The following is a 26,198-nucleotide window of genomic DNA, read 5'->3' as shown; positions in this document are numbered from 1 at the left end:
TATTTAAACGAAAATGTGTTTTATTAATTAAATATTAATTAGTACAGGAAGCTCTATAAGCCGTTAATTCATATGCCGGCAATAGAGCATTCTGTACTAATCATCACTTTACTTTAATGAAAACATCAAATGTTTCTTCTAATTATGTTATCACAATAGCATTATTAGAAGAAACATTTAGAATTATATGTGCGCTCAGCTGATTGGCTGTTCGGCTGAGTGCACATATAATGAGCCGGTCCGCAGTACAGTGACTTCATTGTGCTGCGGACCAGCGAAGAGGACACATCGGGGTGAGTATAGAGCTCTCCCCACCCCCTCCCCAGCACTGCACCCCTCCCAGCAAGGAAGGGGGGTCACTTAACCCCTTCCTTGCTGGGATGGGTGCAGTCTGACATCAGTCTGGCCCCCAAGGGGTTAAGGGGGATGCAATACATCCTCCCTTAACCCCTTGGGGGCCAGACTGTAAGCAGCGATCTGTAAAGATGCTGCATACTGTAAGGAGCACAACACCGCTCACAATGATGGGTGTTGTGCTCCTGTTTGTGTGTTTTTTGTGTGTTTCTCCCTTTTTGTTTTTCAGATATCGGTATCCTGGGGATTACGTCGGATTCCATTGACTACGTCGATGACCAGAGGTTGTTCTTTGAATTTTTTTTAATAAAATGGTCAATGAGGGGTGTGGGGGTGTTTTTATTTGAATAAAAAAATTTGTAAACTTGTGTCTTGTCTTTATTTCTTTACTTTATAGACTTAGTAGTGGAAGCCGTCTAATAGACGGAATCCATTACTAAGTTGGGGCCTAGTGGTAGCCGGTATAAAATGGCTAACACTAACCCCCTATTATTACCCCAGTACCCAATGCCACCAGGGGTACTGGGAAGAGCCGGGTGCCAGTGGTCCCGAAGCGTCAATATTGGCGCTCCTGGACCGGGCGGCAGCAGGCTGGTAAGATTTAGGCTGGGGAGGGCCTAAACCAATGGCTCTTCCCACCCTGGTGTTACCAGGCTGCTGTCGTTTGGTTTTTAACCCGGCTGGTTATAAAAATAGGGGGGGCCCTATGCGTTTTTTTTTAATTATTTATTTATTTAAAAAAAAACGCATAGGGCCCCCCCTATTTTTATAACCAGCCGGGTTAAAAACCAAACGACAGCAGCCTGGTAACACCAGGGTGGGAAGAGCCATTGTTTTAGGCCCTCCCCAGCCTAAATCTTACCAGCCTGCTGCCGCCCGGTCCAGGAGCGCCAATATTGACGCTCCGGGACCACTGGCACCCGGCTCTTCCCAGTACCCCTGGTGGCATTGGGTACTGGGGTAATAATAAGGGGGTTAGTGTTAGCCATTTTATACTGGCTAACACTAGGCCCCAACTTAGTAATGGATTCCGTCTATTAGACGGCTTCCACTACTAAGTCTATAAAGTAAAGAAATAAAGACAAGACACAAGTTTACAAATTTTTTTATTCAAATAAAAACACCCCCACACCCCTCATTGACCATTTTATTAAAAAAAATTCAAAGAACAACCGCTGGTCATCGACGTAGTCCATGGAATCCGACGTAATCCCCAGGATACCGATATCTGAAAAACAAAAAGGGAGAAACACACAAAAAACACACAAACAGGAGCACAACACCCATCATTGTGAGCGGTGTTGTGCACCTTACAGTATGCAGCATCTTTACAGATCGCTGCTTACAGTCTGGCCCCCAAGGAGTTAAGGGAGGATGTATCGTATCCCCCTTAACCCCCTGGGGGCCAGACTGATGTCAGACTGCACCCATCCCAGCAAGGAAGGGGTTAAGTGACCCCCCTTCCTTGCTGGGAGGGGTGCAGTGCCGGGGAGGGGGTGGGGAGAGCTCTATACTCACCCCGATGTGTCCTCTTCGCTGGTCCGCAGCACAATGAAGTCACTGTACTGCGGACCGGCTTATTATATGTGCGCTCAGCCGAACAGCCAATCAGCTGAGCGCACATATAATTCTAAATGTTTCTTCTAATAATGCTATTGTCATAACATAATTAGAAGAAACATTTGATGTTTTAATTAAAGTAAAGTGATGATTAGTACAGAATGCTCTATTGCCGGCATATGAATTAACGGCTTATAGAGCTTCCTGTACTAATTAATATTTAATTAAGAAAACACATTTTCGTTTAAATAAATACAGTTTCTTTGTTCAATAATTTAATTCTAACGACTCCATCATTGTGCAATTAAATATACTGTCAAAAAATAAATATATATATAAATATACATTTATTTATATATATATTTATTTTAACAGTATATTTAATTGCAAAATGATGGAATCGTTTACATTTAATTATTGAACAATAAAAGGGACTTTATTACAAAGAAAATGTGTTTTATTAATTCAATATATTAACCATGAGAGACATCGGCTATAGTGCAGAGGATCGCAAACCCCGGTAATAGCGATTCATGTAAACTGTGTTCCCTGCTTTCCCAGATGCATCCAGAGGTGTTTGCATCACTTTCTTAACATTTTATTTGTTATCTTTAGTTGAACCAGATTTCCAAGTAAATGACCGTATGTTTTGAGCCGCATGTCTATTTTTTCCCACGGCAGTAGTTTCACCCGCACATTTACAGCCACATAAAAAATACCGCCGCACAGTTACAGCGTGTGAACCCAGCCTAAAGTTGTAATACCCCTTGTAACGTATTACTTTATTTTTATGATACTACAGTAAAGTCTCTTCATGTTACAATCATTTTGGTACAGGTTCCATGCTCAAAGCCCTCCATTTATATGTATTCTAACAAATACTGTATACATTTCGTTTCTCTCCTGTTTATTTCTTGATTTAACATTAACCACAGTTCCATTACCTTACATTGCTTTATTTATTCTAATATCTGTATTTTTTCCAGGGAGATCCCGGAGATGTTATCGGCATGCAGGGGTTAATGATAAAAGGAGAAAAAGGTTTACCTGGAATCAACGGATTGCCAGTAAGTTAAATGTGTATAACAATAGTAACTATAGATGTCTTCTAATTATTATATATACACATCATATAACCTACACTGAATAAAGAAGCATCTTCGATTAAAGCAAGTTGTATGGATTTATACTTGTGTGAACATTATTATACATTGCCATAGTTACTATTTTGTGCATTTTAACTCTGCTCTTTGTATTTATACAGGGTACACCTGGATTGCCTGGTTTTGAAGGTCCACTAGGACCTCCTGGTCCACCAGGACGACCGGTAAGTATCTATTTAACAAAATGAGAGAGATAGATATTTGGGGGGGCAGTCTCCGAAATCTACACCAGTTTGATTATTTTTTTTACAGTGTTTACATTGGGAGATAAATATTAACATTTTATTGATCAGTTTGGAAATGACAATAGCAAATATTTATATATTTTTTATGTTTTAAGCAGAAAAAGGGTACTTAATTTTATATTTTACTTTACTTACATTTCACTTTTACTTTTCTTTATCATTTTACTATGCTCACAAGGGGACTGTATTGTAGTGCAGTGTATTCTGCCTTTCAGTGTTAGGCTGGGTTCACACTACGTATATTTCAGTCAGTATTGTGGTCCTCATATTGCAACCAAAACCAGGAGTGGATTAAAAACACAGAAAGGATTTGTTCACACAATGTTGAAATTGGGTGGATGGCCGCCATATAACAATAAATAACTGCCATTATTTCAATACAACAGCCGTTGTTTTAAAATACCAGCAAATATTTGCCATTAAATGATGGCCATCCACTCAATTTCAACATTGTGTGAACAGATCCTTTCTGTGTATTCAATCCACTCCTGGTTTTGGTTGCAATATGAGGACCACAATACTGACTGAAATATACGTAGTGTGAACGCAGCCTAACACTGACAGGATGCTGCAGGCACAGCACAGTAGTTAGGCACCTATGGCAGGCCCAGAAGCCTTCACAAGGTCCCTGAGTGACAAAGAAACCTTGGTGCTGGAGAATGGCAAACACAGATCCCTTGCATGTACTGGGTTAATCTACTAGAAATGGAGGTTTCTTTGCTCCTGACAGTTGAGCTCCCCTGTTCTCTGCCTGGGAGACTAGTGTAAAAAAAAAGTGGATTAGAATAAGTGTCCTTAATAACCACCATAAGGCTATGTTCACACTACGTAAGAGACCGGCCTTTCCGTTACCCGGCCTGGTCACGGAACAGCCGGTCTCAGAAAAGATCATCCTGGCCGGTACTGCAGTACCGGCCGGATGATCTTTGCAGCCGTGGAGTTCTGATGCAGGCGCATCCGTGCCAGCCCGCATCAGAGCTCCCCACTGCATACTGTGGAGCGTGCGCTGGAGCCGCCCGCTCAATAGTGTGCACTGACAGGGTTTTCTGCGGCCGCTATACATGTCACTTTTCTGCGGCCGGATGGAATCCCGGCCGGAGCATATACTATGTGTATACGCTACAGCCGGGATTCCATTAATTCCCCAAACAACGTATCCTTTGCATAAATCACGGCCGTTGTTGCAAATTGCAACAACGTTCGTGATTTATGCAAAAGATACATTGTGTGAACATGGCCTAAAAATGTATATCAGCCAGGCCCGCTTCTGCCATGAGGCAGAATGAGTATTCAGCCTCAGGCGGCAGATTTTGCGGTCCTGCAGGGGGCGGCATAATCATGCCCGGACTGATAATCTGGCGGACCGGGCAAATGCCCGCTGGGCCGCCCAGATTATCAGTTGTAGGGCCACCTGCCAGGCCCCTCCGGAACATACACTACCGGCCCCACCTCCCTGGAACACCCAGGGGCTGCGGCCGCCGGAGCTCTTCAAGTCCGATCTGCCCCTTTAAAAGCAGGGGGCTATGCTACCACTAGCTGTTCTAACCAGTCCACTGAGCTTCCGGAACAGGTCACCTGATGCATGCCGGCCCTGTAAGCTCACAGCTCCAGCCCCGCGCGTCGCACCTCTCCTGTGGTCCTGTGCGGTCAGCTGTTACATGTATGCCACCAAGCAGGAGACTAGAGAGGTGCGGCGCGCGAGGCTGGAGCTGTGAGCTTAAGGGGCCGGCGTGCATCAGGTGACCTGTCCCGGAAGCTCAGTGGACTGGTTAGAACAGCTAGTGGTAGTGGAGCCCCCTGCTTTTAAAGGGGCAGATCGGCCTTGAAGAGCCCCGGCGGCTGCGGTCCCTGGGTGTTCCAGGGAGGTGGGGGCGCGAGTGGGGCTGGTAGTGTATGTTGGTGGCGGCCGCGGTCCCTGGGTGTTCCAGGGAGGTGGGGGCGCGAGTGGGGCTGGTAGTGTATGTTGGTGTTCAGCTTGCTGCGGGCCCGCGCGCGTGCGGGGGGATGGGGGTGGTGTTGGTTCAGGTGCCAGTGAGGGGGGCGACGGCCTGAGGTTTGCCTCAGGCGGCACAGACCCCAGAATCAGCCCTGATATCAGCAGTCACTAAGGTTAATTTTCCTATATTTATACCAAAGTTATTTTATTATGTAAATAACATGTCTGAAATTCGGCTATTTATATATGGTTAATTTTGGTTTATTTAGCATATTTTCTGTAAGATGTCTTCTATATTGTTCCTATCTCCACCTGATTAAAAGCCACAAGAAATTATTCTTATCATAGCTCTTCAGCCTACTACAAAACACATCTGCACTGTTGTATAATTGTAAACATATACCAACATTGCTATATTTCTGTTTTGTTTCAGGGAGCACCTGGTCCCCCCGGGCAACCAGGACCAAAGGTAGGTGTTTGTTATAACTTAAAGATAGCAGTTAATTTTAGCATTAAAGAGTCTTTAAATGACCTCTATTTTGTACTTTCATAGGGTTCAATGGGTCTAAGCTTCCATGGACCACAGGGTGAAAAGGTGAATATTTTTTTTTCCAGTTCATATCTGTGCGTGCGTATGTGTGTACGAATACTGACTGGGGGACTGGTTCATCCACCTTTGTGCAATTACTTATAAAAATCTAGGACCATACAATCTGTGACAATCTGTAATAAATAGTTCTTCTTGTGAGTCGACCTTGTTGCAGGAAAATCATGGAAAGGCAGTAAAATATTAATTTGTTTATTAACTTGATAATTAATTAAAGGAGTATATCCATATCCACAGGATAAAGGATATTGAGCATATAGCTGGGCCCCCACTGTCCATGACAACAAAGTCCACACCATTAATTTCGGGGAAAATATTTTTCTCTGTTCTCATGGTCAATCGGTGTCCCAGTGGTAAGACACCCACAAATCACGTTGTTATCTGCTATCTCCTCATATGCACTTCAGTGAGCCAAAATGTGGTTCTGATGTATCTGTACACAGACAGACACAGACTAGTCACTACATCTGGATCATCTGATATTAAAATTGATGGAGCTCATGCCTGTCCATGCATGAATATGTTGCTACTCCATTTTGACATTTTGCAGTTGTATCCGTGCCACAAAGGACACAAATGTGATGTGAACCTAGCCTAACAGGTCTGTAGTGGTTGATAATAACCCCATAACCATTAATACCTGGAGGCATTGATTGCTGTCAGTTTACCTCTGTTTCCACCCATGTTCTTTTAGTTTGACTGAATGAAAGTCTTTCTCTCCATAAACTAGTCTTGGGCCAAAACTATTTTTATTGTGTGATATTGTAAAGAATTCAATGGTGTTTTACTCCATGCACAGTTATAATAATGTTCATTTAATGATTGTTCATTGTAAAATCCTGCTAATACTAATTACTAATTACAATCAAACTTAAAGAATACATCTGGTTGGTTACACAACTTCAATGATTTTTTTCCCCCAAGGAAACTCGTCCTTTAATATTTTATATGTAGAGTTTACATTTGCAGCTTTGAGTAAGCTATTTTGAGTATTGATTCATTTTACACTAGGAGGACTACTGTATGTTCATAGTTATCTAATTTCATGCTGATTTTGTGTGTTCTTTTTTTTTTTTTTTTTTGCAGGGGGAACCAGGACCACCTGGACCTCCAGGTCCACAAGGTCCAGCACCTGGTTCAGCACCTGGTTCAGTGTGGTATCGAGAAAAGGTAAGGTACATTTTCTTATAATAAAAATTCTCCACAACAAAACTGGTGTAAGAAAAAAAAAAAAAGATACAAATTTTTTTGCAATGCTTACACATTTTTGGGCAAAGCGCAGAAATGTCTGATATGACATGTTTTAATATTTTTGACTTTTTTTTATGGCAAAAACATTGTTATGCAAGCCTTGATAAATTAACCCCATAATACATTATATTTGCAACTTGTCTGTTCCTTGTGAGAGCTATTTTAGCTAACATTGTCAAGACTTTAGTAAAGAGGTAAAATACTAAATTATATTGAGCCCCCTTAGCATGCTTATGTAGTCATGATTAGTGAGACTTTATTATGAAGGATAAACTGAATTGTCAGGCTGAGGATTTTATTCCATTTAACATTTACCCTCAAGTACAAAATCAGTAAAGAGCTGATTTTTTCAGGCATAGAGGGCCATGTATGTTTGTAAAAAGCATGCCATTGCACGTTGCTTATTGAAATACTATTAGAAAAAGATGAAAATGAGACATTGAAAGCCATATTATGATACTATATAATTTCTACAATTTACTATTGTACCACTTGGTCAGTCTAGTCTGCCCTTTTAGTAATTCCTAAGCTAAGTCGTTACTTTGCCAGTCATTTTTTTTTTTTTAAATCAGATAATTTTTATTAAAGTTTTTGCCATAACAAACAGTTACAGAGTTTTCTCAACCCCACCCTCCAACAACTCTCCTCCCCCTCCATACCCAAACTTTCAGAACAACAGTTCACTAAACGAATATTAGCCAGTCATTATTAAAGAGGATGTACCATCAGGATTAATGGAGCATGGACCATTAGAATCAATGGAGACGCGTCATACAGGGGAGGGGGATTCCTCCCACTGGGGGCGGCCCGGCCCGCCTCCTGTGGATAGAACGGCGCCGTACACAGGAACTGGTCCGCAGTTCAAAAAACGGACCACAGCATCGGCTTCCCCTTGACGGCGCCGTTCTATCCCTGGGTCAGATTAAAGAGGATGTACCTGATGGTACATCCTCTTTGAATATTATTACCTACATATAGTATTACTTGTCTACTTTTCAGCATAATAATAATAATAATAATAATAATAATAATAATAATAATAATAATATGTTTGTTCTATGCCCTCATTATAGGGAGAAAAGGGTATGCAAGGTGATAAAGGTGATCAAGGTAATACGGTAAGTGTTTATTTTAGGTTTCTTTAGTTTAACAGTTTTTTTGTTATTTTTTTGCAAAATATAACAAAATATAAAATCTCATCTGTGTTCAGAAATAAATGACACTATCTATTTCATGTCTGTCTTTCTATAAGGAAGGGGAAAATTGGTGAGTTGAGAGTGAGTGAGAATTGTAAATGTAATTGATGCATTCATTCTCTCCCACTGTTATTTTGCTGTGTTTGAAATGTCCTTATGTTGATCTTCTCACCTTTACAATATCTATTGGGTTAAACATCATGGTGCAAAGTTGGTATTAACAAAAGAAAGCTGTGCTGTGTGACCAGGGGTTAGAATGCCTGCTAGAGCAGCAGAGATAATAGCAAGCAGAATGTAGTGCTAAGCTGTAAAAGTAAGGTGCATGTAATAGCACCAACAGCGTACAGCAAACAAGAAGCAGGCGTGAGCTGACCTGACAGGTCGGTACTCGCTTGCTCCTTAATATCAGGCCGTGTAAAAGGGACCTTAGGGTCCTATTACACAGGATGATTATCGTACCAACTATCGTTATAATGTTCAAATTTAAACGATAATCGTTTTGTGTAAATGCGGGCAACGATCAAACGACCAACTAGAAATCGATCATCGTTCATTTGGTACTGAGACCAAAATCATTATTAATCGTTTGCTGTAATTCTACATTAGTTTGCTGTAATTCCACATTCATTCATTAATCGTTCACTAGTCATTCAGTGTAATTCCACATTGTTCCTTTTGCTAGGATCAGATGGAGTAAACGATCATAGTAACAATCATTCTGTGTAATATGGTGAACGATTTCAAGCTAACGATCTTGTTTGCAATCGTTTATTGTTGATTTTTAAAAATCGCTTCGTCTAATAAGACCTTTAGAGTGAAAGGTTGTTAGCTGCTGGAGTGGAATAGCCGTGTAGAAGAGAAGATTGCTGTGTGGGCCAAAGAATTGTAGTGGCGTCACATAATTCCTACTGAAAGAGCACCTGGTCATAATTTTGTGAGGGGTAGTGTTAATTTGGTATAGAGAAGTGTGTCTACAACAGCAATGGAGAAACAGCTACAGGTTCATAGAGCATAGAGAATTCCTGGAGCAGGCGTCACATGAACTGTAAGTATCTCTTGGAACAAGAGCTATTCTTTATATATAGTGATTAGAGATGAGCAAACCGGGTTTGGGTTCGAGTTGATCCGAACCCAAACGTTCAGTATTTGATTAGCTGGTGCTGCTGAACTTGGATAAAGCTCTAAGGTTGTCTGGAAAACATGGATACAGCCAATTACTATATCCATGTTTTCCACATAGCCTTAGGGCTTTATCCAACTTCAGCAGCCACCGCTAATCAAATGCCGAAAGATCGGGTTCGGATGGACTCGAGCATGCTCGAGGTTCACTCATCTCTAATAGTGATCTATGGTCACAGGGATCAAGATTAGGAAGAATAAGAGTGAACATTGTGAGCCTCTGAAGCATAGATCAGTAAGTCAGAGAGTCAGAGACCGTCTAACCACTTTGTATCCCACTTTATAACAACACCCACACTTTCTTTGCATATATGTACCTAGAAACTTAGGTAAACATAAGTGACTATTGAAAATAAATCCTTCATGAGTTCTGACTGTAGAATATGTGCATTGCTTGCAGTGCCATCTCTAATATCAAGAAGGTCACTACCAGACCCCTTGCTTTACAATTACAAACCCTATCTATTAAGATGGAATACAAAAATGTTTACGCTGTGATCATATTTTATTGCAGGGTGAACCAGGATTAAGTATTAAAGGGGAAAAAGGAGAACCCGGAAAACCAGGGCCGAGAGTAAGTGCTATAATGTATATTTTCACAGTAGAAGTATCATCATGGAAATACGTACAATAGAAGCAGCCCACACAGCTGCTATGATGCATGTTGATTAGGGGTCCTATCTCCCTAGTCCCAGGTCTTCCTCCAGGTCCCATCCTTTGCTTCCTTATATAATTCTAATCTGTCCAAGCTCTCCCTTTGTAACAAACATGGCAAACATGGGACTGGAGTTAACAGCCCCATAGTTTCTTGAGGGTCGCCCCATACAATTGAAATAATTCACATTATACCAGGGACGAAGCTAGAAATGGCTGGCCCCCATATCAAACATAGCATAACAGATCTTGTAACATACTTACTTCCGCCTGTGGCAGCACCTCTTCTGTTAGTGCAGCTTCCCCAGGCTGCCAGGGTAGTGGGCTTGAGGCTGTATATAGGCTGTATCCACGTTTTTCAGGACCCCCTAAGGCTGCATCCAACTTCTTTATCCTCTGGTATTTAAATACTGAACTATCAGACTCGAGCATGGTCAAATTGCACTCATCTCTAAATCCTAATAAAAATTTGAATTCCTTTTCTATCTCTAATGCTGCGTTTACAAGGAACGATTATTGTTCGAATTTTCCAAACTACATATCTTTACTTCAAAATTGGTAATCGATTAGGCGAATTATGGCTCCGTGTAAATGCAGCATAAGGCAAATACTGCAAGTTTTCTGTCTGCAATCCTCCTTGTTCCCATTGATTAAAACAGATAGAAATCAATACAGGAGGCTAGATTTTGTAATCAAATGTTATTATATCTTATATCTTGTCTTTAATTTAGGGAAAGCCTGGGAAAGATGGCGAAAAAGGACAAAGAGGATATGATGTAAGAATTTTATCCCATAATAAAACCAATAAAAATATATATAACACTAATGTTGTATATTGCTTAGTGCACAATATCTTATTGTTTATTATACAAATCAAAAATACATACACCTCAGCTGTGGGCTATAAACACTGATGCTTGACAGTATGACGTGTTATGCAAAACATTACAGTTTAAATATCCCTAAGCATAGTGCTTTTACTGTGTTTAAGTGCCAACTTATGTTGCCTAACTTCTGTACTGATTCTATTAAAACCAAATACCAAGCAAATAAGTTGTATAACTTCCCAATTTACTATATACTGTACTATTCATAAATTTTAACAGACTTGGGCTATGTTCACACGACAAGCTTTTGTGGCCGGCATTGCCGACAGCTATCAAAAGGACATCTGTTATTTGCCATTGGTGGTTGTCTATAATGATCATGATCATGTCAATGACAAATAACGGATGTCTTTTTAACAGCCGTCAGCAATTACGGGCGCAAAATCCCGTCGTGTGAGCATAGTCTTAAGTACCGTGTTGAGAATATGATTTTGAACAAGATGATATTTAATTGTTTAATTTCCTGAAATATTTAGGGTATACCTGGTAGACAAGGATTTGATGGAATTCCAGGACAGGATGGACAAAAAGTAAGTACAATGTGCACATAGTGTGCTTAAAAACTTAAAGGTTATATATGGCCAAGAGATTTAGTTATTAGATTTCCTTTTCTTTGCCAAAGAATATTATGAAGCTAAGAGACTTTATTACTTTGTTGACATCCTCTGTTATTCTTGTTTCTTTGGTTTAGGAAGTTACAATACAATAGTACCATTAGGCCAGGGTACCATATTTAGTGAACAATTTGCATTACATTCTATTTGTTTCCTGGCCTTATGGTTATAATTGTAACTAACATATTTAGTTAACATTTTATGTTACTCGTAAATTACTTGAGATACTGTCATGGACTGAACTATATTATTTATTAGGGAGAAAAAGGTGAATCTGGACCACCAGGACCCCCAGGACTAGTAAGTTGTGAATTTTTCAAATATATGTTATTTCTTATTACCGACTTAGCATACTTAGGCTGGTTTCACACAGGCCCAGCCCTGACTGCTTTTCCGATAACCTTAACTGGCAGAGGTCAGGCCTAGACATTTAGCCATAATATGGGCACAAAATAACTAGTTACAGTACAAATGTGTTGATCATTTTATATTTTTTTTCATTTGAGGTAATACATGATGGCCATGAAACTGTAACTGGAGAAAAAGGAGATACTGGACCACCTGGTTATCCTGGCAGCAAAGGAGAGAAGGGTTCCAAAGGTAAGGACTACATTTTATAGTAATCAGGCAACACATTAAGAAAGGAGTTCCCAATTGTTGCAGAAAATGTCTGAATCTGGGCCTCAGGTTTGCCCAACATCTTTTCAAATGTATACCTCATGACATATTATATATCATATTATATTATTTACCATTCCTAAATGCCAACATTTATTTTTTTCTTGTTATTATTTTTTAAGGTGTAACTGGAATAACAGGAAACCCCGGACTACCAGGTACAGTATTAAAAAAACATATAGATCATAAATGACTACTTTCTTAAGGTGTCTGGGAAATTAATTGAAAAATGAGTCGTGAATGAGGCTGAGTACTTCTTCCTCCTGGCAGTTACTGGCAGTCCTGTATCAGCACTATATTTAAATTTAAAATATGTATTACATTTTAAAAGTATTTCCATTTAAGTAAAATACATGTGGAATCATCCCCCCTCCTAGAGACTACAAATTTTTTTCCATATCTGTCATTAACTTAACAGTCTCCTTAGCCCAGTTCTGAGCCTGCTGCTTTATGCTGAAGACACAAAAAACTTTGTGAGTTCCTCTATCCGTCTCAATGTCCTCTCCCCTCCCTTTCGAGACGGCTCATGTAAACAGGTTCCCTGGCCAGCTGAATCTTCACTCTTTGATGCCGAGAGGGTTAATCACAGTGAGGTCATTCATCCTCCTGTCATTACAAAGTGCAGAATCACCTGACCAGGGAGCTGTTTACATGAGCCATCTTGTAAGGGAGGGGGAGGAGAAGGAGACTGAACAGCTCACACACAATTTAGTGTGTCTTCAGCACAAAGCAGCAGGCTCAAAACAGGGAGGAGGAGACTGAAAAGATAATGACAAGTATGGAAGTTGATAGTGTCCAGGGGGGGGATGCTTTAGCAGCACATATACTAAAATTGGTACAGTACAGATAATATTAGCATAACCCCTGCATAAGTAACATCAGGGCCGGCGTCAGCACCCGGCTAAGTAGGGCAAATGCCGGGGCCCCCAGCTCCTCTAGGGGCCCACTCCCGTTTGTTACTACATTTTTTTTGTTAGTAAAAAAGAAAAAAAAGTGTAGTAACAAAGGGGACTGGGCCCCTAGAGGCCGCATGTGACAGTTAGGGGCCACGCCGATACATACTGGGGCCCCCGAGCACCTGTCTTCCATCACAAATCTTCCCTACAGCCGAGTAGGAAAGAGGACCTTTGAGTCTGAAGGACCTTTGATGATGTCACGGGTCATGTGATCGGACACATGACCTGATAAAGGGCAGCAGGTAGGCTCTGCAAACTAAGTGTCCTGTATGTGCTGGTTCTTCTACTTGTTTTGTGTATATAGAGGTCCTGCTGTAATATATATTTCCCTTACGTCCTCAGCAGCAGCACAAATGGGGAAGATCCTATCTTCCTGCAATGGTAGGACAGATGGTACTAATAAAAGATTGATTAGGAGCCCTATAAGAAGGCCATACAGACCCCTCCTCCTTGTGTTTTTTTCTGTCCTCCTGTGGGACAGGTGGTAGGAGAGGGAAGCAGGCTCAGGCCTATGTTTGTGTCTGACTTTCCTTTCCAAAGATTCTTCCTTTCCACATGGTCGTGTGGAGAGGGGAAATTTATAGAAATGTTGTTTTTCCTGCTCTGCTGTATCAGAGAGGAGATTATTTACTTTTTAGTAAAGTTATCGCTCAGCTTCTCTGCTGTATGGAGCCGCTGTGTGAGGGAAGCCATGAAGCTGCTGCAGTAAGTATCATGGTGCTGCCAGACCTGTGTCCTCACCTGGGCGGCTGCTAATGTTTCTTGATACTTCAGCAAGGTAAGATATGCTGTTTTTTCTTTTGAGCTGGAAGCCTGGCATGTGTATCAGGAGGATTATTGGATATATATATATATATATATATATGTTGTATGAGGCTTTTATGCCTCAAATGTTTCGTTTCAATGTTTTTCACTTTTTTTTTTTTTACATTGGTTGTGCAAGTCCTGTTAGACTGCTTCACTATATGAGTGACCTATGTAACTATAGTGAGTATACATGAACACAGCTTTAAAGCTGCTAGTTGGGTATTTAGTACACCTGCTGTCTCATAATTTTCTCCAGTACTGCTACAATGAAACTGTGTATGTGTGTGAACACAGCCCTAGAGCTGCTAATTGTGTACACCTGTTGCCTCATTACTTTCTATAGTACTGCCATCGGATGATGCAGTGAAGCTATAAAACTGTGTGTTTGTGTGGGCACACAACCCTAGAGCTGTTAGTTGTGCAGTGTGCACACCTACTGCCTGATTACTTTCTATAGCACTGCTACCAGATGATGCAGTGAAGCTCTGAAACTGTATGTGAACACAGCCCTAGAGCTGCTAATTGTGCACACCTACTGCCTCATTACTTTCTATAGCACTGCTACCAGATGATGCAATGAAGCTATAAAACTGTGTGCACACAACCCTAGAGCTGCTAGTTGTGCAGTGTGCACACCTGCTGCCTGATTACTTGCTATAGTACTGCTACCAGATGATGCAGTGAAGCTCTGAAACTGTATGTGAACACAGCCCTAGAGCTGCTAATTGTGTACACCTGTTGCCTCATTACTTTCTATAGTACTGCCATCGGATGATGCAGTGAAGCTATAAAACTGTGTGTTTGTGTGTGCACACAACCCTAGAGCTGCTATTTGTGCATTGTGAACACCTGCTGACTAATTACTTTCTATAGTACTGCTACCAGATGATGCAGTGAAATTGTGTGTGTGAACACAGCCTTAGAATTGTAGTTGTGTAGTGTGTATACCTGCGGTCTGATTACTTTTCCAGTATTTCTATCAGATGATACAATGAAGCTATAAAACTGTGTATGAACACAGCCTTAGAGTTATCGTGTAGTGGTAGATACACCTCCTGTCTAATAACTTTCACTAATACTGCTAACAGATGACGCAGTCACCCTATGGAGCGTCTGTGTGCTACTCCAGTGCTGCCATTTAAGAATGCAGTGAAGCTACTGTGTATGAACACGGCCTTAGAATTGTTAGTTGTATACTATACACCTACTGTCTATTTACTTTCACTATACTGCTATCAGATGATATAGTGATCATGTGGACCTTCTGTGTGCTGACATTTAAGAATGCAGTGAAGCTACTGTGTGTGAACACTGCCTTAGAATTTAGTCGTGTACTATGTACACCTGCTGTTTAATTACCTTGACTAATACTGCTATCAGATGATGGTTATCATGTGGACCTTCTGTGTGCTGCTATTTAAGAATGCAGTGAAGTTATGAAGCCACTGTGTGTGAACATTGCCTTAGAATTGTAGTGTACTGTGTAACACCTGCTGTCTGATTTCTTTCACTATACTGCTATCAGATGATGCAGTGCCCTATGAAGCTACTGTGTGTGAACACAGCCTTAGAGTTGCTAGTTGTGTACTGGATACATCTATCTAATTACTTTCCCTAATACTGCTATCAGATTATATAGTGACCATATGGAGCTATGTGTGTGAGCACATGCTTAGAGCTGCTGGATGTGTACTGGATACACCTGCTATCTGATTACTTTCCCTAATACCGCCATCAGATGATGCAGTGATTCTATGGAGCTTTTTTGCGCTGCTCCAGTGCTGCTATTTAAGAATGCAGTAAAGCTACTGTGTGTGAACATGGCCTTAGGATTGTAGATGTGTACATCTGTGTACTATCTGATTAGTACTGTTATCAGATAATGCAGTGACCTATGAAGCTACATTCTTAGAGATGCTGGATGTGTACTGTATATACCTACAGTCTAATTACTCTGTAATACTGTGTACACCTGCTGTCTAGTTACACTCTGTAATACTGATATCAGATGATGCAGTGACCCTATGGAGCTTCTGTGTACTGAAGGATGCAGTAAAACTATGAAGCTGCTATGTGTGAACACTGCTTTAGGATTGCTGGTTGCATATTCAGTGCACCTGTGTGTCTGATTCCAGGCACTCTGCACTAGTCTGTTAGTCGGCCGGTCAGTCTGGCACAACTTCCATCCTTGGATGTAGCAGGATTCTGGTAACAGAACTTCTGGGGAAAAAGCTTTCTTGGCGTACAGATCCTGCAAGATTCCACTTTAAGGTGGCAGAGAATTCATTTGTGGATTGCAACTTTTTCTCAGAAGAGACAATGACTGCTTAAGATTTTACATCTGAATGATAATCTACAGGCTGAACTGGATGGAGTCCGAGGTCATGGCTCCTTCAGACGCACAAAGTCCTTGTTCAAAAAAAAAAAAAAATTCTTAGTACTTTAAAAAAAAAAAAAAAATAATAATAAATAAATAAATAAATAAATAAAAATAAATAAATAAAATAAATGTCTATATTACTATAGCTGAGCAGTATACTTGGCTGCCCGATCCCCACAGTTTGGAGACTGGTCCTTCGTTGTAAGGGGGCAGATGTTCACTCCAATATAAAGATAGTTGGATCTGTATTGGACATTCTCATGAAAGTCTAATAAGAGAAGGAACTTCTACTTTGTTCCACATTCCGTAGGAATTCTAGTATGGAAGGTAAAGGAAAGAATCCTGCACAAGAAGGACCAGACGTCTCGGAGGCCTTGGGGATGGGGACAAGAACTTGTGACTACGTCTTTTCTGACAATTTATTTCCATAATGAGAGAGGTCTGTACCAGTGTTATATGATAGGAAAGGCTACCATATTGAATTTTGATCTGTGGGTCCCTCCTAGAGGGATGTTATCTGACCGTGTATACCTGTATACAGCCTCCTCTGAGGAAGGTGCTGTATGTGGGATCTATGATCTGTAGGTCCCTCCTAGAAGAAGGATGTTATCTGACCAGGTATACCTGCATGTACCTGTATACAGCCTCCTCTGAGAAGGCGGTTGTATGGAGGATTTATGCTCTGTAGTTCCCTCCTAGAAGAAGGACGTTATCTGGCCATGTATACCCGCATGTACCTGTCTACAGACAAAAGCTGCATATTCCTTTACATCAAGACCTTTTGTACAAGGCAATTGGCATTCTTTTCAATTTACAGCCCTTCTATCTGGAATAATCTTGGCTCCATCTACAGTCACCAAGAGGATGTCTATTGTACTTTGACTGAGAAAATTGAAGCTCATCATTGTTTTCTGGCATCGAACAATTCCTAAGGAGGAGAATAGATCCCCAGTCTGTGACTTTCTTCCTCCAGAGAGATTACAGAAGTTGACACAAGTCGGGGTTCTCAGCACTCCCCAGTTGCTGTCACTTCATCTGATACCCTTGGGTCTTATGTCTACACTGGAAATAACGCCCAGAGACAAGGATAGCTTTTCCTGCTCAATGGCAGCAGTCTCCCAATGAAGTGGGTAGAGAAAACCATTGATATATCAAGCAGTGGGGCGCTTGTATGAGCAACTGGCAAGGAAGCCTTAATCCCCATCAGAAATGTTGCTGGCATCCAACATATGAAGGGAATACTAGTCCACTCCAGCACACCAATCTATGGTAAGCTATCAGTATAAGATCAAAACCGCAGCTAGGATGGCGCATACCGATCTTTATAGGGGCACTACTGGAGGCAGGGGCATTTTGTCTGCTGGCAATCTATGCTGCGATGTAACCCTGTCGGAAGAACGGTCTCTGGACCAGAAGCTTTCTGGTAAATCGCATGGAGAATAGACCTATTCCTATTCAAGGTTCAAATTGGAAAACCTTTTTTCCTCACTCCTAAAAAGCCCAGAGTCTTGCAGAATCTGAGACAAGGTTGGGCCTTGGTCAGCCTCATTTGCCCCTATTGACCCAAGAGAGCATGGTTCACAATGGTGAGCCCCCTGCCTAAGAATCTTCTGGGAACTCTCCCAGTCTCCCCAGCTACTGACACAGAGTAGCAGAGATTACTCCCAGCGTCCCTGCCAGGTGTGGGCAGAGTCTAAAAATCTTGCAAGTAGCAAGTCTCTGGTTTCATGATGGCCTCTTATATTATCTAAAAGCATGGCGCTAATTCCATAGGAATAATCTGGAGGCTTCTGTATACCCTCAGTTAATAACTCAAGAGGGCAGGCTTGTCCGAAGCTTGACTGCCGTCAACAAGGTGGGAATTGATATGCTGTCAAAGTGGTGACCACTCTTCTGTAGTCCAGAGCCACAACTGCCTACAGAACCTACCTGAAGGTAAAGAAGTTGTTTGAAGCCTGGTGGGTGAAAGTCTCTTCCACATCTCCATTGTTACAATCCATTACTCCTGCCAACACGGGAGAGAAGGAGTTTCATCCCTTAGATGTGGGAAGGGCTTGGAGCATGTATATTGAACGGGCAAACTCCTTCAGGAAATCTAACCACTTGTTTTTATCCTTTGCAGGGAAAAACAAAGGATGCAAGTCATCCAAAGCTTCTCTGTCCAGATGGATAAGGGAAGTCATCTCCATATGCTAACAAGAAGCTGGATTACAGGTACCTGGTGCAATCAAGGCACATTCAATGAGGGCAATATCATCCACATGGGCTGAAAAAAGATCTGTACCCTTGGAACAAATATGCAGGACTGCTTCATGGATGTCCGTCAATACCTTTTGTCAAGCACTATAGACTAGATATTCACGAGTCAACCAGTTTTTGGCTCAGCCATTCTGTCTTCTGTAATGTAATGGCCCTCCCTAGTCTGTTTTCATAGCTTGCTATATCCCCATTTGTGCTGCTGCTGAGGACGTAAGGGAAAGGATAATTTTTTACTCACCGTAAATTTTCTTTCCTGTAGTCCGAAGCAGCAGCACAGACTTCCCGCCCTGATTTAAACAAACTATTATTTATGCAGCATACCTTGATTGTTTTAATGCCTTATTAACTAAGATTTTATTATGAATTTTAAATTTTTTTCGTCGTTAGAATTAACACAAGGAGGAGGGGTCTGTATGGCCTTCTTATAGGGCTCCTAATCAATCTTTTATTAGTACCATCTGTCCTACCATTGCAGGAAGATAGGATCTTCCCCATTTGTGCTGCTGCTTCGGACTACAGGAAAGAAAATTTACGGTGAGTAAAAAATTATCCTATATATCTATTACAGCAGGATATATATATATATATATATATATCCTGCTGTAATAGATATAGATATATTACAGCAGGACCTCTATACACAAAACAACTAGATATCTGTATCTATCTATCTATCTATCTATCTATCTATTTCCCTATCTCCTATCTATCATATGAACATGGTGAGACCTCTAGTTCTCCTATATTCAGGCCCTGCAGTGATATACAGTGTGTGTGTGTGTATATATATGTATATATATATATATATATATATATATATATATATATATATATATATATATATATATATATACACACACTGTATATCACTGCAGGGCCTGTATATAGGAGAACTAGAGGTCTCACCATGTTCATATTATAAATAAATATATATAATGCTGGTGCTGCTAGTTCTCTAGTATACAGCTCCTGCTCTGTGTGTGTGTATGTATATACACACACACACACACACACAGAAGGAGCTGTATACTAGAGAACTAGCAGCACCAGCATGATATATATATATAATCCTGTGACTGGGTCTGACTCCTCCAGAGTCCTGACTACTGCAGAGATCAGGAGATACAGGAGGAGAAAGATATGCAGCAGCCGCATGTTTCTTCTGCTGCAAATCTTTCCTCGCCTGTCTCTCCATGATTTGCTCCTCAAAGGGGCCCGCCGAGGCTCTGTCGCCCAAGGGCCCACAAAAAGCTGGAGCCGGCCCTGAGTAACATGCATATTTGTGAAGCATTCCTTATTTTTATATCACAAGATTTTTTTTTCAGTCTCTGCCCCCCCCTCCCATCCATAATTATTGCAATGATTTACTCTCTGGAACACCAGAATTTCTAAAAATCCATAAATGTTATTCCCAAACCACATAAAGCTCCACTTGCCCCCTCTAATTATCATCTTAAGCTCCCACCACAGAAGCCCACTCAATTACTATTGATAGAGGCACGAGGCAAGATTGCCCACTGTCACCTGCACTTTTTGCACTATTCATGGAACCTCTAGCTTCCCTATTGCAATTGAAGCTGGAAGTGCAGGGACTGCAGGTGGCAGATTTGGAATATAAGACGAGTTTATAACCTTCTTTTTGTTTTTGATTAACCACCCTCTCTCTTTTCTTAATCTATTTAGCCTCTTAGAGGATTTCTCTAAACTGGGGGTCTTAAAGTTAAATCCAATATATTGTATTGTCATACCATTTGTCACATTCAAAAATTTATTAAAGCGACTCTGTACCCCCAGTCTGACCCCCCCCCCCCCCCCAAAAAAAAAAAAAAAAAACTGCTTCTATCTTCAGATAGCTGCTTTTAATCCAAGATCTGTCCTGGGGTCTGTTTGGCAGGTGGTGCAGTTATTGTCCTAAAAAAACAACTTTCAAACTGGCAGCCCCGTGCCCAACGGCCGTGGCTTAGATTGTATATGCATTAGGCTGGCACACCCTCTCTGTCCCTTCTACCCCCCTCCTCATCATTAGGAATGCTCCAGGCAGATTGTTTCAATTCCTCACCTGTGTCAGAACAGCACATGGGCTGGATCGTTAAGGCACCTGTGCAATGTTCAGACAGGAGAAAATGTTAATCGTTAATTGTTTGCTAATCATTCGCTGTAATTCCACATTCGTTCGCTCAAGTTCCACATTTGTTCAGTGTAATTGCACATTGTTTATTGTTTTGCTGGGATCAGAAGGAATAAACAATTATAGTAACGATCGTAGTAACGATTGTAACTAATGACCATCGTTCTGTGTAATATGGTGAACCATTTAATATTAATCATAAACAATCTTGTTTGCGATCGTTTATTGTTAGTCGGTAATTGTTAAATATCGCTCCGTGTAATAGGACCCTAAGTCTCGATATACACAGTGGCCGCCTTGATGTGGTGCAAACATCCGTTTAACAATTTATTACCCTCTTTGCTCTTGTTGCATCTCTTAGCTGTCTGAAGACAGATGCAATTTAAAATTAATCTTTAATCACCAAGATCACAGGCCACCCTCCTGCTGCCAAACCTTGAGTTCTTCCAGGCCTACGTAACCATGACTTTGTATGGTGGGCTTAGCACTATCTAAATAAACCACAGGACTTTCTAGTTGACAAAAAGATCCCATCTGTAACTTAATTTGAAGCCCCCTCACAGGGAAGCATTTATAGTGTCCCAGGTTTTCGTTTTCCTTTTTTTTCTTATTCCTTCAAAAGTGATACGATGGGACCTTTAGAGACAACCCTCCTTAAATAGCTTGTGATTTACTCTTCCCTGGGTCTTTCTGTCTCATATATGCTACTCTCAACTAACCCCCATGAGATGAAAAACTTCTTTTTATGCTTACATGGGGGGAGGTTCTCTAATGCATCATGTCACCCAAGAAGTGGCAAACATGTATGGAAACACCTAGAAAAGGCAGTTGACTAATGCTGCGTTTACACGTAACGATTATTGGCCCGATCGTACGATTAGCGATGTCGGATTTACGATTTTTTTTTATAACGATCAGCGTTTAGATGGTACGATATATCGTACGAAAATTCGCACTGCGATCGTTTAAGCCTATCTCACACATTGGTTAAATCGGCGAACGACTGTTCACACGGAACTATTTGCGAATTTTTTGCGTACGATGAACGACGATTTGATGACCTGATGAAAGATCAAAATGTACGATTTATTGTGCGTCGTTCGATCGTTCGCTGCGTTTACACGTACGATTATAGTTCGAATTCGACCGTTATCGCGCAAATTCGCATGATAATCGTTACGTGTAAACGCAGCATTACATCGCTGACTAACACAGCTTTGAAAATACTACATAGGTAATGTTATGTTCGTTCTGTACTCCATGCCATATATCTATTAGTATCTCCACTCTGCTTTTGAGGTTGCTCATTCATGGGCAATATGCTCCACACATGGTAGGCATGCCCTATAGTGGCCGATCTGTAGGTTAAGGTGACAGAGATCTTGGCCAAAGTAGCTGGCTTTACACAACTCTGCAAATCCACTATTGGCCTCCTGGTGACAGCCAATCTCATATACCTAATCAAACATTTTGCCTCTGCCAGTTTGTCTTTCTTGACACGCTATAGCCTCCCAGTGAAGGAAACCTAGCCTCTCAATCTCGGGTATTCTGACTAGAATCAACACTATTATGTTAAATATGATAATTAGGGCAAATAGATAAGTCACATTTGACCACTTTAACAAAACATAGCAGGCCTGGATATCCTCCCCTATACCCCAGATCTGCAATATTAAATGGGGGACATTTATTAAGTCTGGTGTTTTTTTGCGCCAGGCTTAAAAATGTCCCCACAATCACCGGAGCTGTAAGGATTTATGTAGAGGGGCACTGCCTCTACATAAATCCTGTGAACATCGAAGACCTTGGTTTGAAAAAAATGAAACCTACGTCAGCTGGCATGGGTTTCACTGACATTTTCCCTATGGAAAAATGATAAATGCGGTGCACACAGAGGCCGCTCCCCCTCCGCTTGCTGCCTCACCTCCCGTTATGCCCTCTGCCTGCCATTCCGGCGCAAGAGGCACAGATGGGCACGATGCAAAGAAAATATTCACAAAAACACCATTTGCAAATATTTTTAGATCAATCAGGCCCATTTGTACCTAAAAAAGGCCTTTTAATAATTGTCCCCCAATGTCTATAAAAGATGTATTCTGCTCCCTCTTGTGGTAACATATCTTGTGAACTTGAGCTCTACTATGCCTCTGATTGTCTTTTCTATAATATTAAATATTAATATTTCTATAATCTATATATAATAATCTAGCGTGTTGCTAAACATTTTTATTATTTTTTGCTTTTAAAGAAATTTCTCCTTTTGAAACTAAACTTACAGTAATATATTGAGTGGCATATAAGTATAAAATATGTATTATCCTACTTTACCAGTGTCTCATGAATATAAAGTTGTCTTTGTAATATATAGGTATATCAATTCCTGGACCACCTGGGGCACCTGGATTAACAGGGGAAAGGGGTGAAAAGGGTGAACCTGGAATTCCTGGATTATCCTTACCTGGACAGAAAGGCAACGAGGGACAACGTGGGCCTCCTGGTTTTCCTGGCCTGCCTGGTCCAATAGGTAAGGAATTGATCAACTGCTAGATAAAATGTGTACTTCTCAGATCCCAACTATCTTTCGTTTAAAGAAGAAGTCCGGCCATTTTATTTTATTTTTTAATTGCAGGGACTTAGGGGAAAATAACAAAGGGTCCTGACTCCCTGCTCCCTGTGCCTCTTCAGCGCTGGATCGCCGCACCAGACCCCCACCGTGCTCTGGGATCTCCGGCGATGCCAATGTCACAGCTTGGCTGATGTACTGGCTGCTTAGCCAGTCAGTAACTAGGGCAGGACACCAGTCCAGTCACTGATTGGCTGAGCGTGCTGTCTATCAGCCGGAAAAAGCATTTTCTCCCGAGTCGTCATCACAACTTATGGGAAAATGCCTTCCAGCGGGGGTACTGGAGCTGGTCAGGCAGTGCATCGTGGGCATGGGGAGAGTTAAGAAATACTTCATTGTTACACTCTCCCCTACCGCCTGTCAAAAGTTATCTGAGGCCGGACTTCTCCTTTAATTAATTAATTAATTAATATGAAGATAGATTTATCAATTGTTTGGTAACATAATGTGGTTAAGGTGATGAGTCTACTTTTAGTTGACATCATTAAATGTTACATCATTTAACTGTCTCTGTCTTAATTAATCAAATGACATGACAAAGTGCTGGCCACAAAGAGACCTTTACAAAGGAAAAACAAATGGCATTAATGGGGTAGTTCACAAAAAAAAAAAACATTTAAATCAACACATGCTAGGAGTTTTGTAGAGATGAGCGTAACTTTCAGACTTTCGGTCCGAAAGCCGCTCACTCCAGTGCGATGCCTGCGATCCCAGGTGCATAGTTGCGCTCCCGGGAATCTGCGGCCGGGGTCTTCCAGGGAATGCAAGATACATTCCCTGGAAATCCAGGGAATGTATCTTGAATTCCCTGGAAGATCCTGCCCGCAGATTCCCGGGAGCGCAACTATGCACCCGGGATCGCAGGCATCGCAGGCATACTAATTGAGCGAAGATTCGCTCATCCCTACAGTTTTGCAATTTACTTCGTAATGTACTTTGTAATTTGTAATGTTATACTTATTTTTCTTATTACATTGTTATTACAGATCCAACACAAGAATGCATTCCAGGACAGCCTGGTGAACCTGGCGGCCCTGGAGATGCAGGTGGACAAGGCTTCCCTGGAGAAAGGGGTCAGAAAGGTATGACTTTTACTATATCTCTAAATGGTCTACAAATATAGAATCTACAGTACATATTTTTTTTCTTTGTGATTGTTATTATAGTCAGTCAGAGGTTATATTTAAGGATATGTCTGTTGTATTGCTTCCCAGTAAATTAAAATCTCAATCTAAAGTCATAGAGACCAAAGTTGCTATACTTCTTTAATAGTTGGCTGAACCTGGAAAATTCTGTGGAATTGGCTAAAAATAGATAGATAGTGATTGCCGGCTTGCAATAAAGGTGCTTTCTTACTGAGTCTATTACATGGCAGGCCTTTGCTTTAACCAGCCATGTAACAGAAGATGTGCAGCTGATGGCAGATACATTTTTGGCAAGTTTAAAGTGAGTGTTCAGCTGATGAATGAGCATTTGCTTGTTTGTCAAGTTTGTTAAGCGTGAAAAGAAAGGAAGATAGGTTTCTCTTAGAAATTAACATATTATTGGCATATGTATCATTCTTTTTGCACACAAAATATATTTTTTCGCAACGTTTATCAAGCGCTATTTTAAACAGTTCACTCCAGCTGTGCCTGTTTTAGAATATTTTACTTTTTTTTGCCAGATTTATTATGGGGGAATTTTCAGTTTTTGCACAAAAATTGGGGCAGCAGTACTTCAGTCAGACCCTGGCATAGATTATAAGCCAAGCTGTGTTGGGCAAAAAAGTGTACAAAAATTGTGCAACACTTATCAAGGCCCAGGCACCTTATTGCCATGACCCAGGACGCTGGATACTGGTGTTGGACCAACCGGTGGGCTCTGGTTGTTTGGGTGGCGAATTGTCACAATGGCGAGGGGTGGTAATACCACCCCCCCCCCCCCCCCGGACACACAAGCACTGGACCTTTGGTAGGACTAGTGTGAGGTGTAGGGGTGCGACAACAGAGATGACACTTAAACAGAGATGTCCCACTTAAAAAATGCTTAAACTTTCTTCAGTGCAATACAAAAATGTAACAGTGCTTTGGTAGAAATCAAGCTGTAGCAGAATAGGGGCTGGATAGGAGCTCTTGCCTTAGTAATAATGTACTCTGCGAGGATGTGTGTGTGAAGTGTGTGTCTTGAAGAAACTCCTCGTATTCACGTAGATAAGTCTGGGTTATCTGACTGCATTCTGTCGGCACAGTATCGGTCACCACCCTGCGAGGTAGTCAAGCGTAGTCAGTAGAGAGCGGATAACTTGCATCTGTGCTCTACTATGGATAAGCCCCACTGCATTTTTTCTCTAAGGGCTGACTTTCCTGAAGTGAAGATCCACAGTGTAGCCAAGGGTTACTCCTGTAACTTTGGTTACCCCGTGGTTAAGTTCAGCAGTGCATAACAGTTGTAGTCTCTCACACTCAAACTGTTCTGACTCCTGACTGGAGCTAAGACTAAGAACTAAGACTAAACAGGAAGCCCCTAACTTATATAGGGCTTATATAGTAAGCCCTACATAAGAGTGTATGATAGTGTGAGAACTGGCTAACCTTCATACCTGTACTGCAGCTGTGCACAGGGGGAGTGTCTGGAGTAGGGCACAGCAACTAACTACACTAGCTGTGGCCCCTTAGTGAACTAATTTCACGTGTGTGTGTGTGTGTGTGACAAGGAAAACCACTTGTGGTGGGACACTAC

At 41.3% G+C, this 26,198-nt stretch overlaps 1 protein-coding gene across 1 annotated transcript in view; it reads left to right on the top strand.

Moving 5' to 3' along the window:
* COL4A1 (collagen type IV alpha 1 chain) overlaps positions 1 to 26,198 on the top strand; it is a 147,543-nt gene that overhangs the window by 72,742 nt on the left and 48,603 nt on the right. The window contains exons 10-23 of the mRNA XM_069970761.1: positions 2,901 to 2,981; positions 3,179 to 3,241; positions 5,692 to 5,727; positions 5,812 to 5,853; positions 6,952 to 7,035; positions 8,190 to 8,234; positions 10,006 to 10,065; positions 10,877 to 10,921; positions 11,509 to 11,562; positions 11,905 to 11,946; positions 12,153 to 12,246; positions 12,447 to 12,482; positions 23,223 to 23,378; positions 24,464 to 24,559. Coding sequence (XP_069826862.1) covers positions 2,901 to 2,981; positions 3,179 to 3,241; positions 5,692 to 5,727; positions 5,812 to 5,853; positions 6,952 to 7,035; positions 8,190 to 8,234; positions 10,006 to 10,065; positions 10,877 to 10,921; positions 11,509 to 11,562; positions 11,905 to 11,946; positions 12,153 to 12,246; positions 12,447 to 12,482; positions 23,223 to 23,378; positions 24,464 to 24,559 — 934 coding nt within the window. The remainder of the gene's footprint in view (positions 1 to 2,900; positions 2,982 to 3,178; positions 3,242 to 5,691; positions 5,728 to 5,811; positions 5,854 to 6,951; positions 7,036 to 8,189; positions 8,235 to 10,005; positions 10,066 to 10,876; positions 10,922 to 11,508; positions 11,563 to 11,904; positions 11,947 to 12,152; positions 12,247 to 12,446; positions 12,483 to 23,222; positions 23,379 to 24,463; positions 24,560 to 26,198) is intronic.

This window comes from Dendropsophus ebraccatus, chromosome 5 (genome assembly GCF_027789765.1).
Source record: "Dendropsophus ebraccatus isolate aDenEbr1 chromosome 5, aDenEbr1.pat, whole genome shotgun sequence".
NCBI classification, from domain to species: domain Eukaryota; kingdom Metazoa; phylum Chordata; class Amphibia; order Anura; family Hylidae; genus Dendropsophus; species Dendropsophus ebraccatus.
The sequence above is the reverse complement of the archived record's forward strand: the minus strand, read 5'-3'. Positions and strand labels throughout refer to the sequence as shown.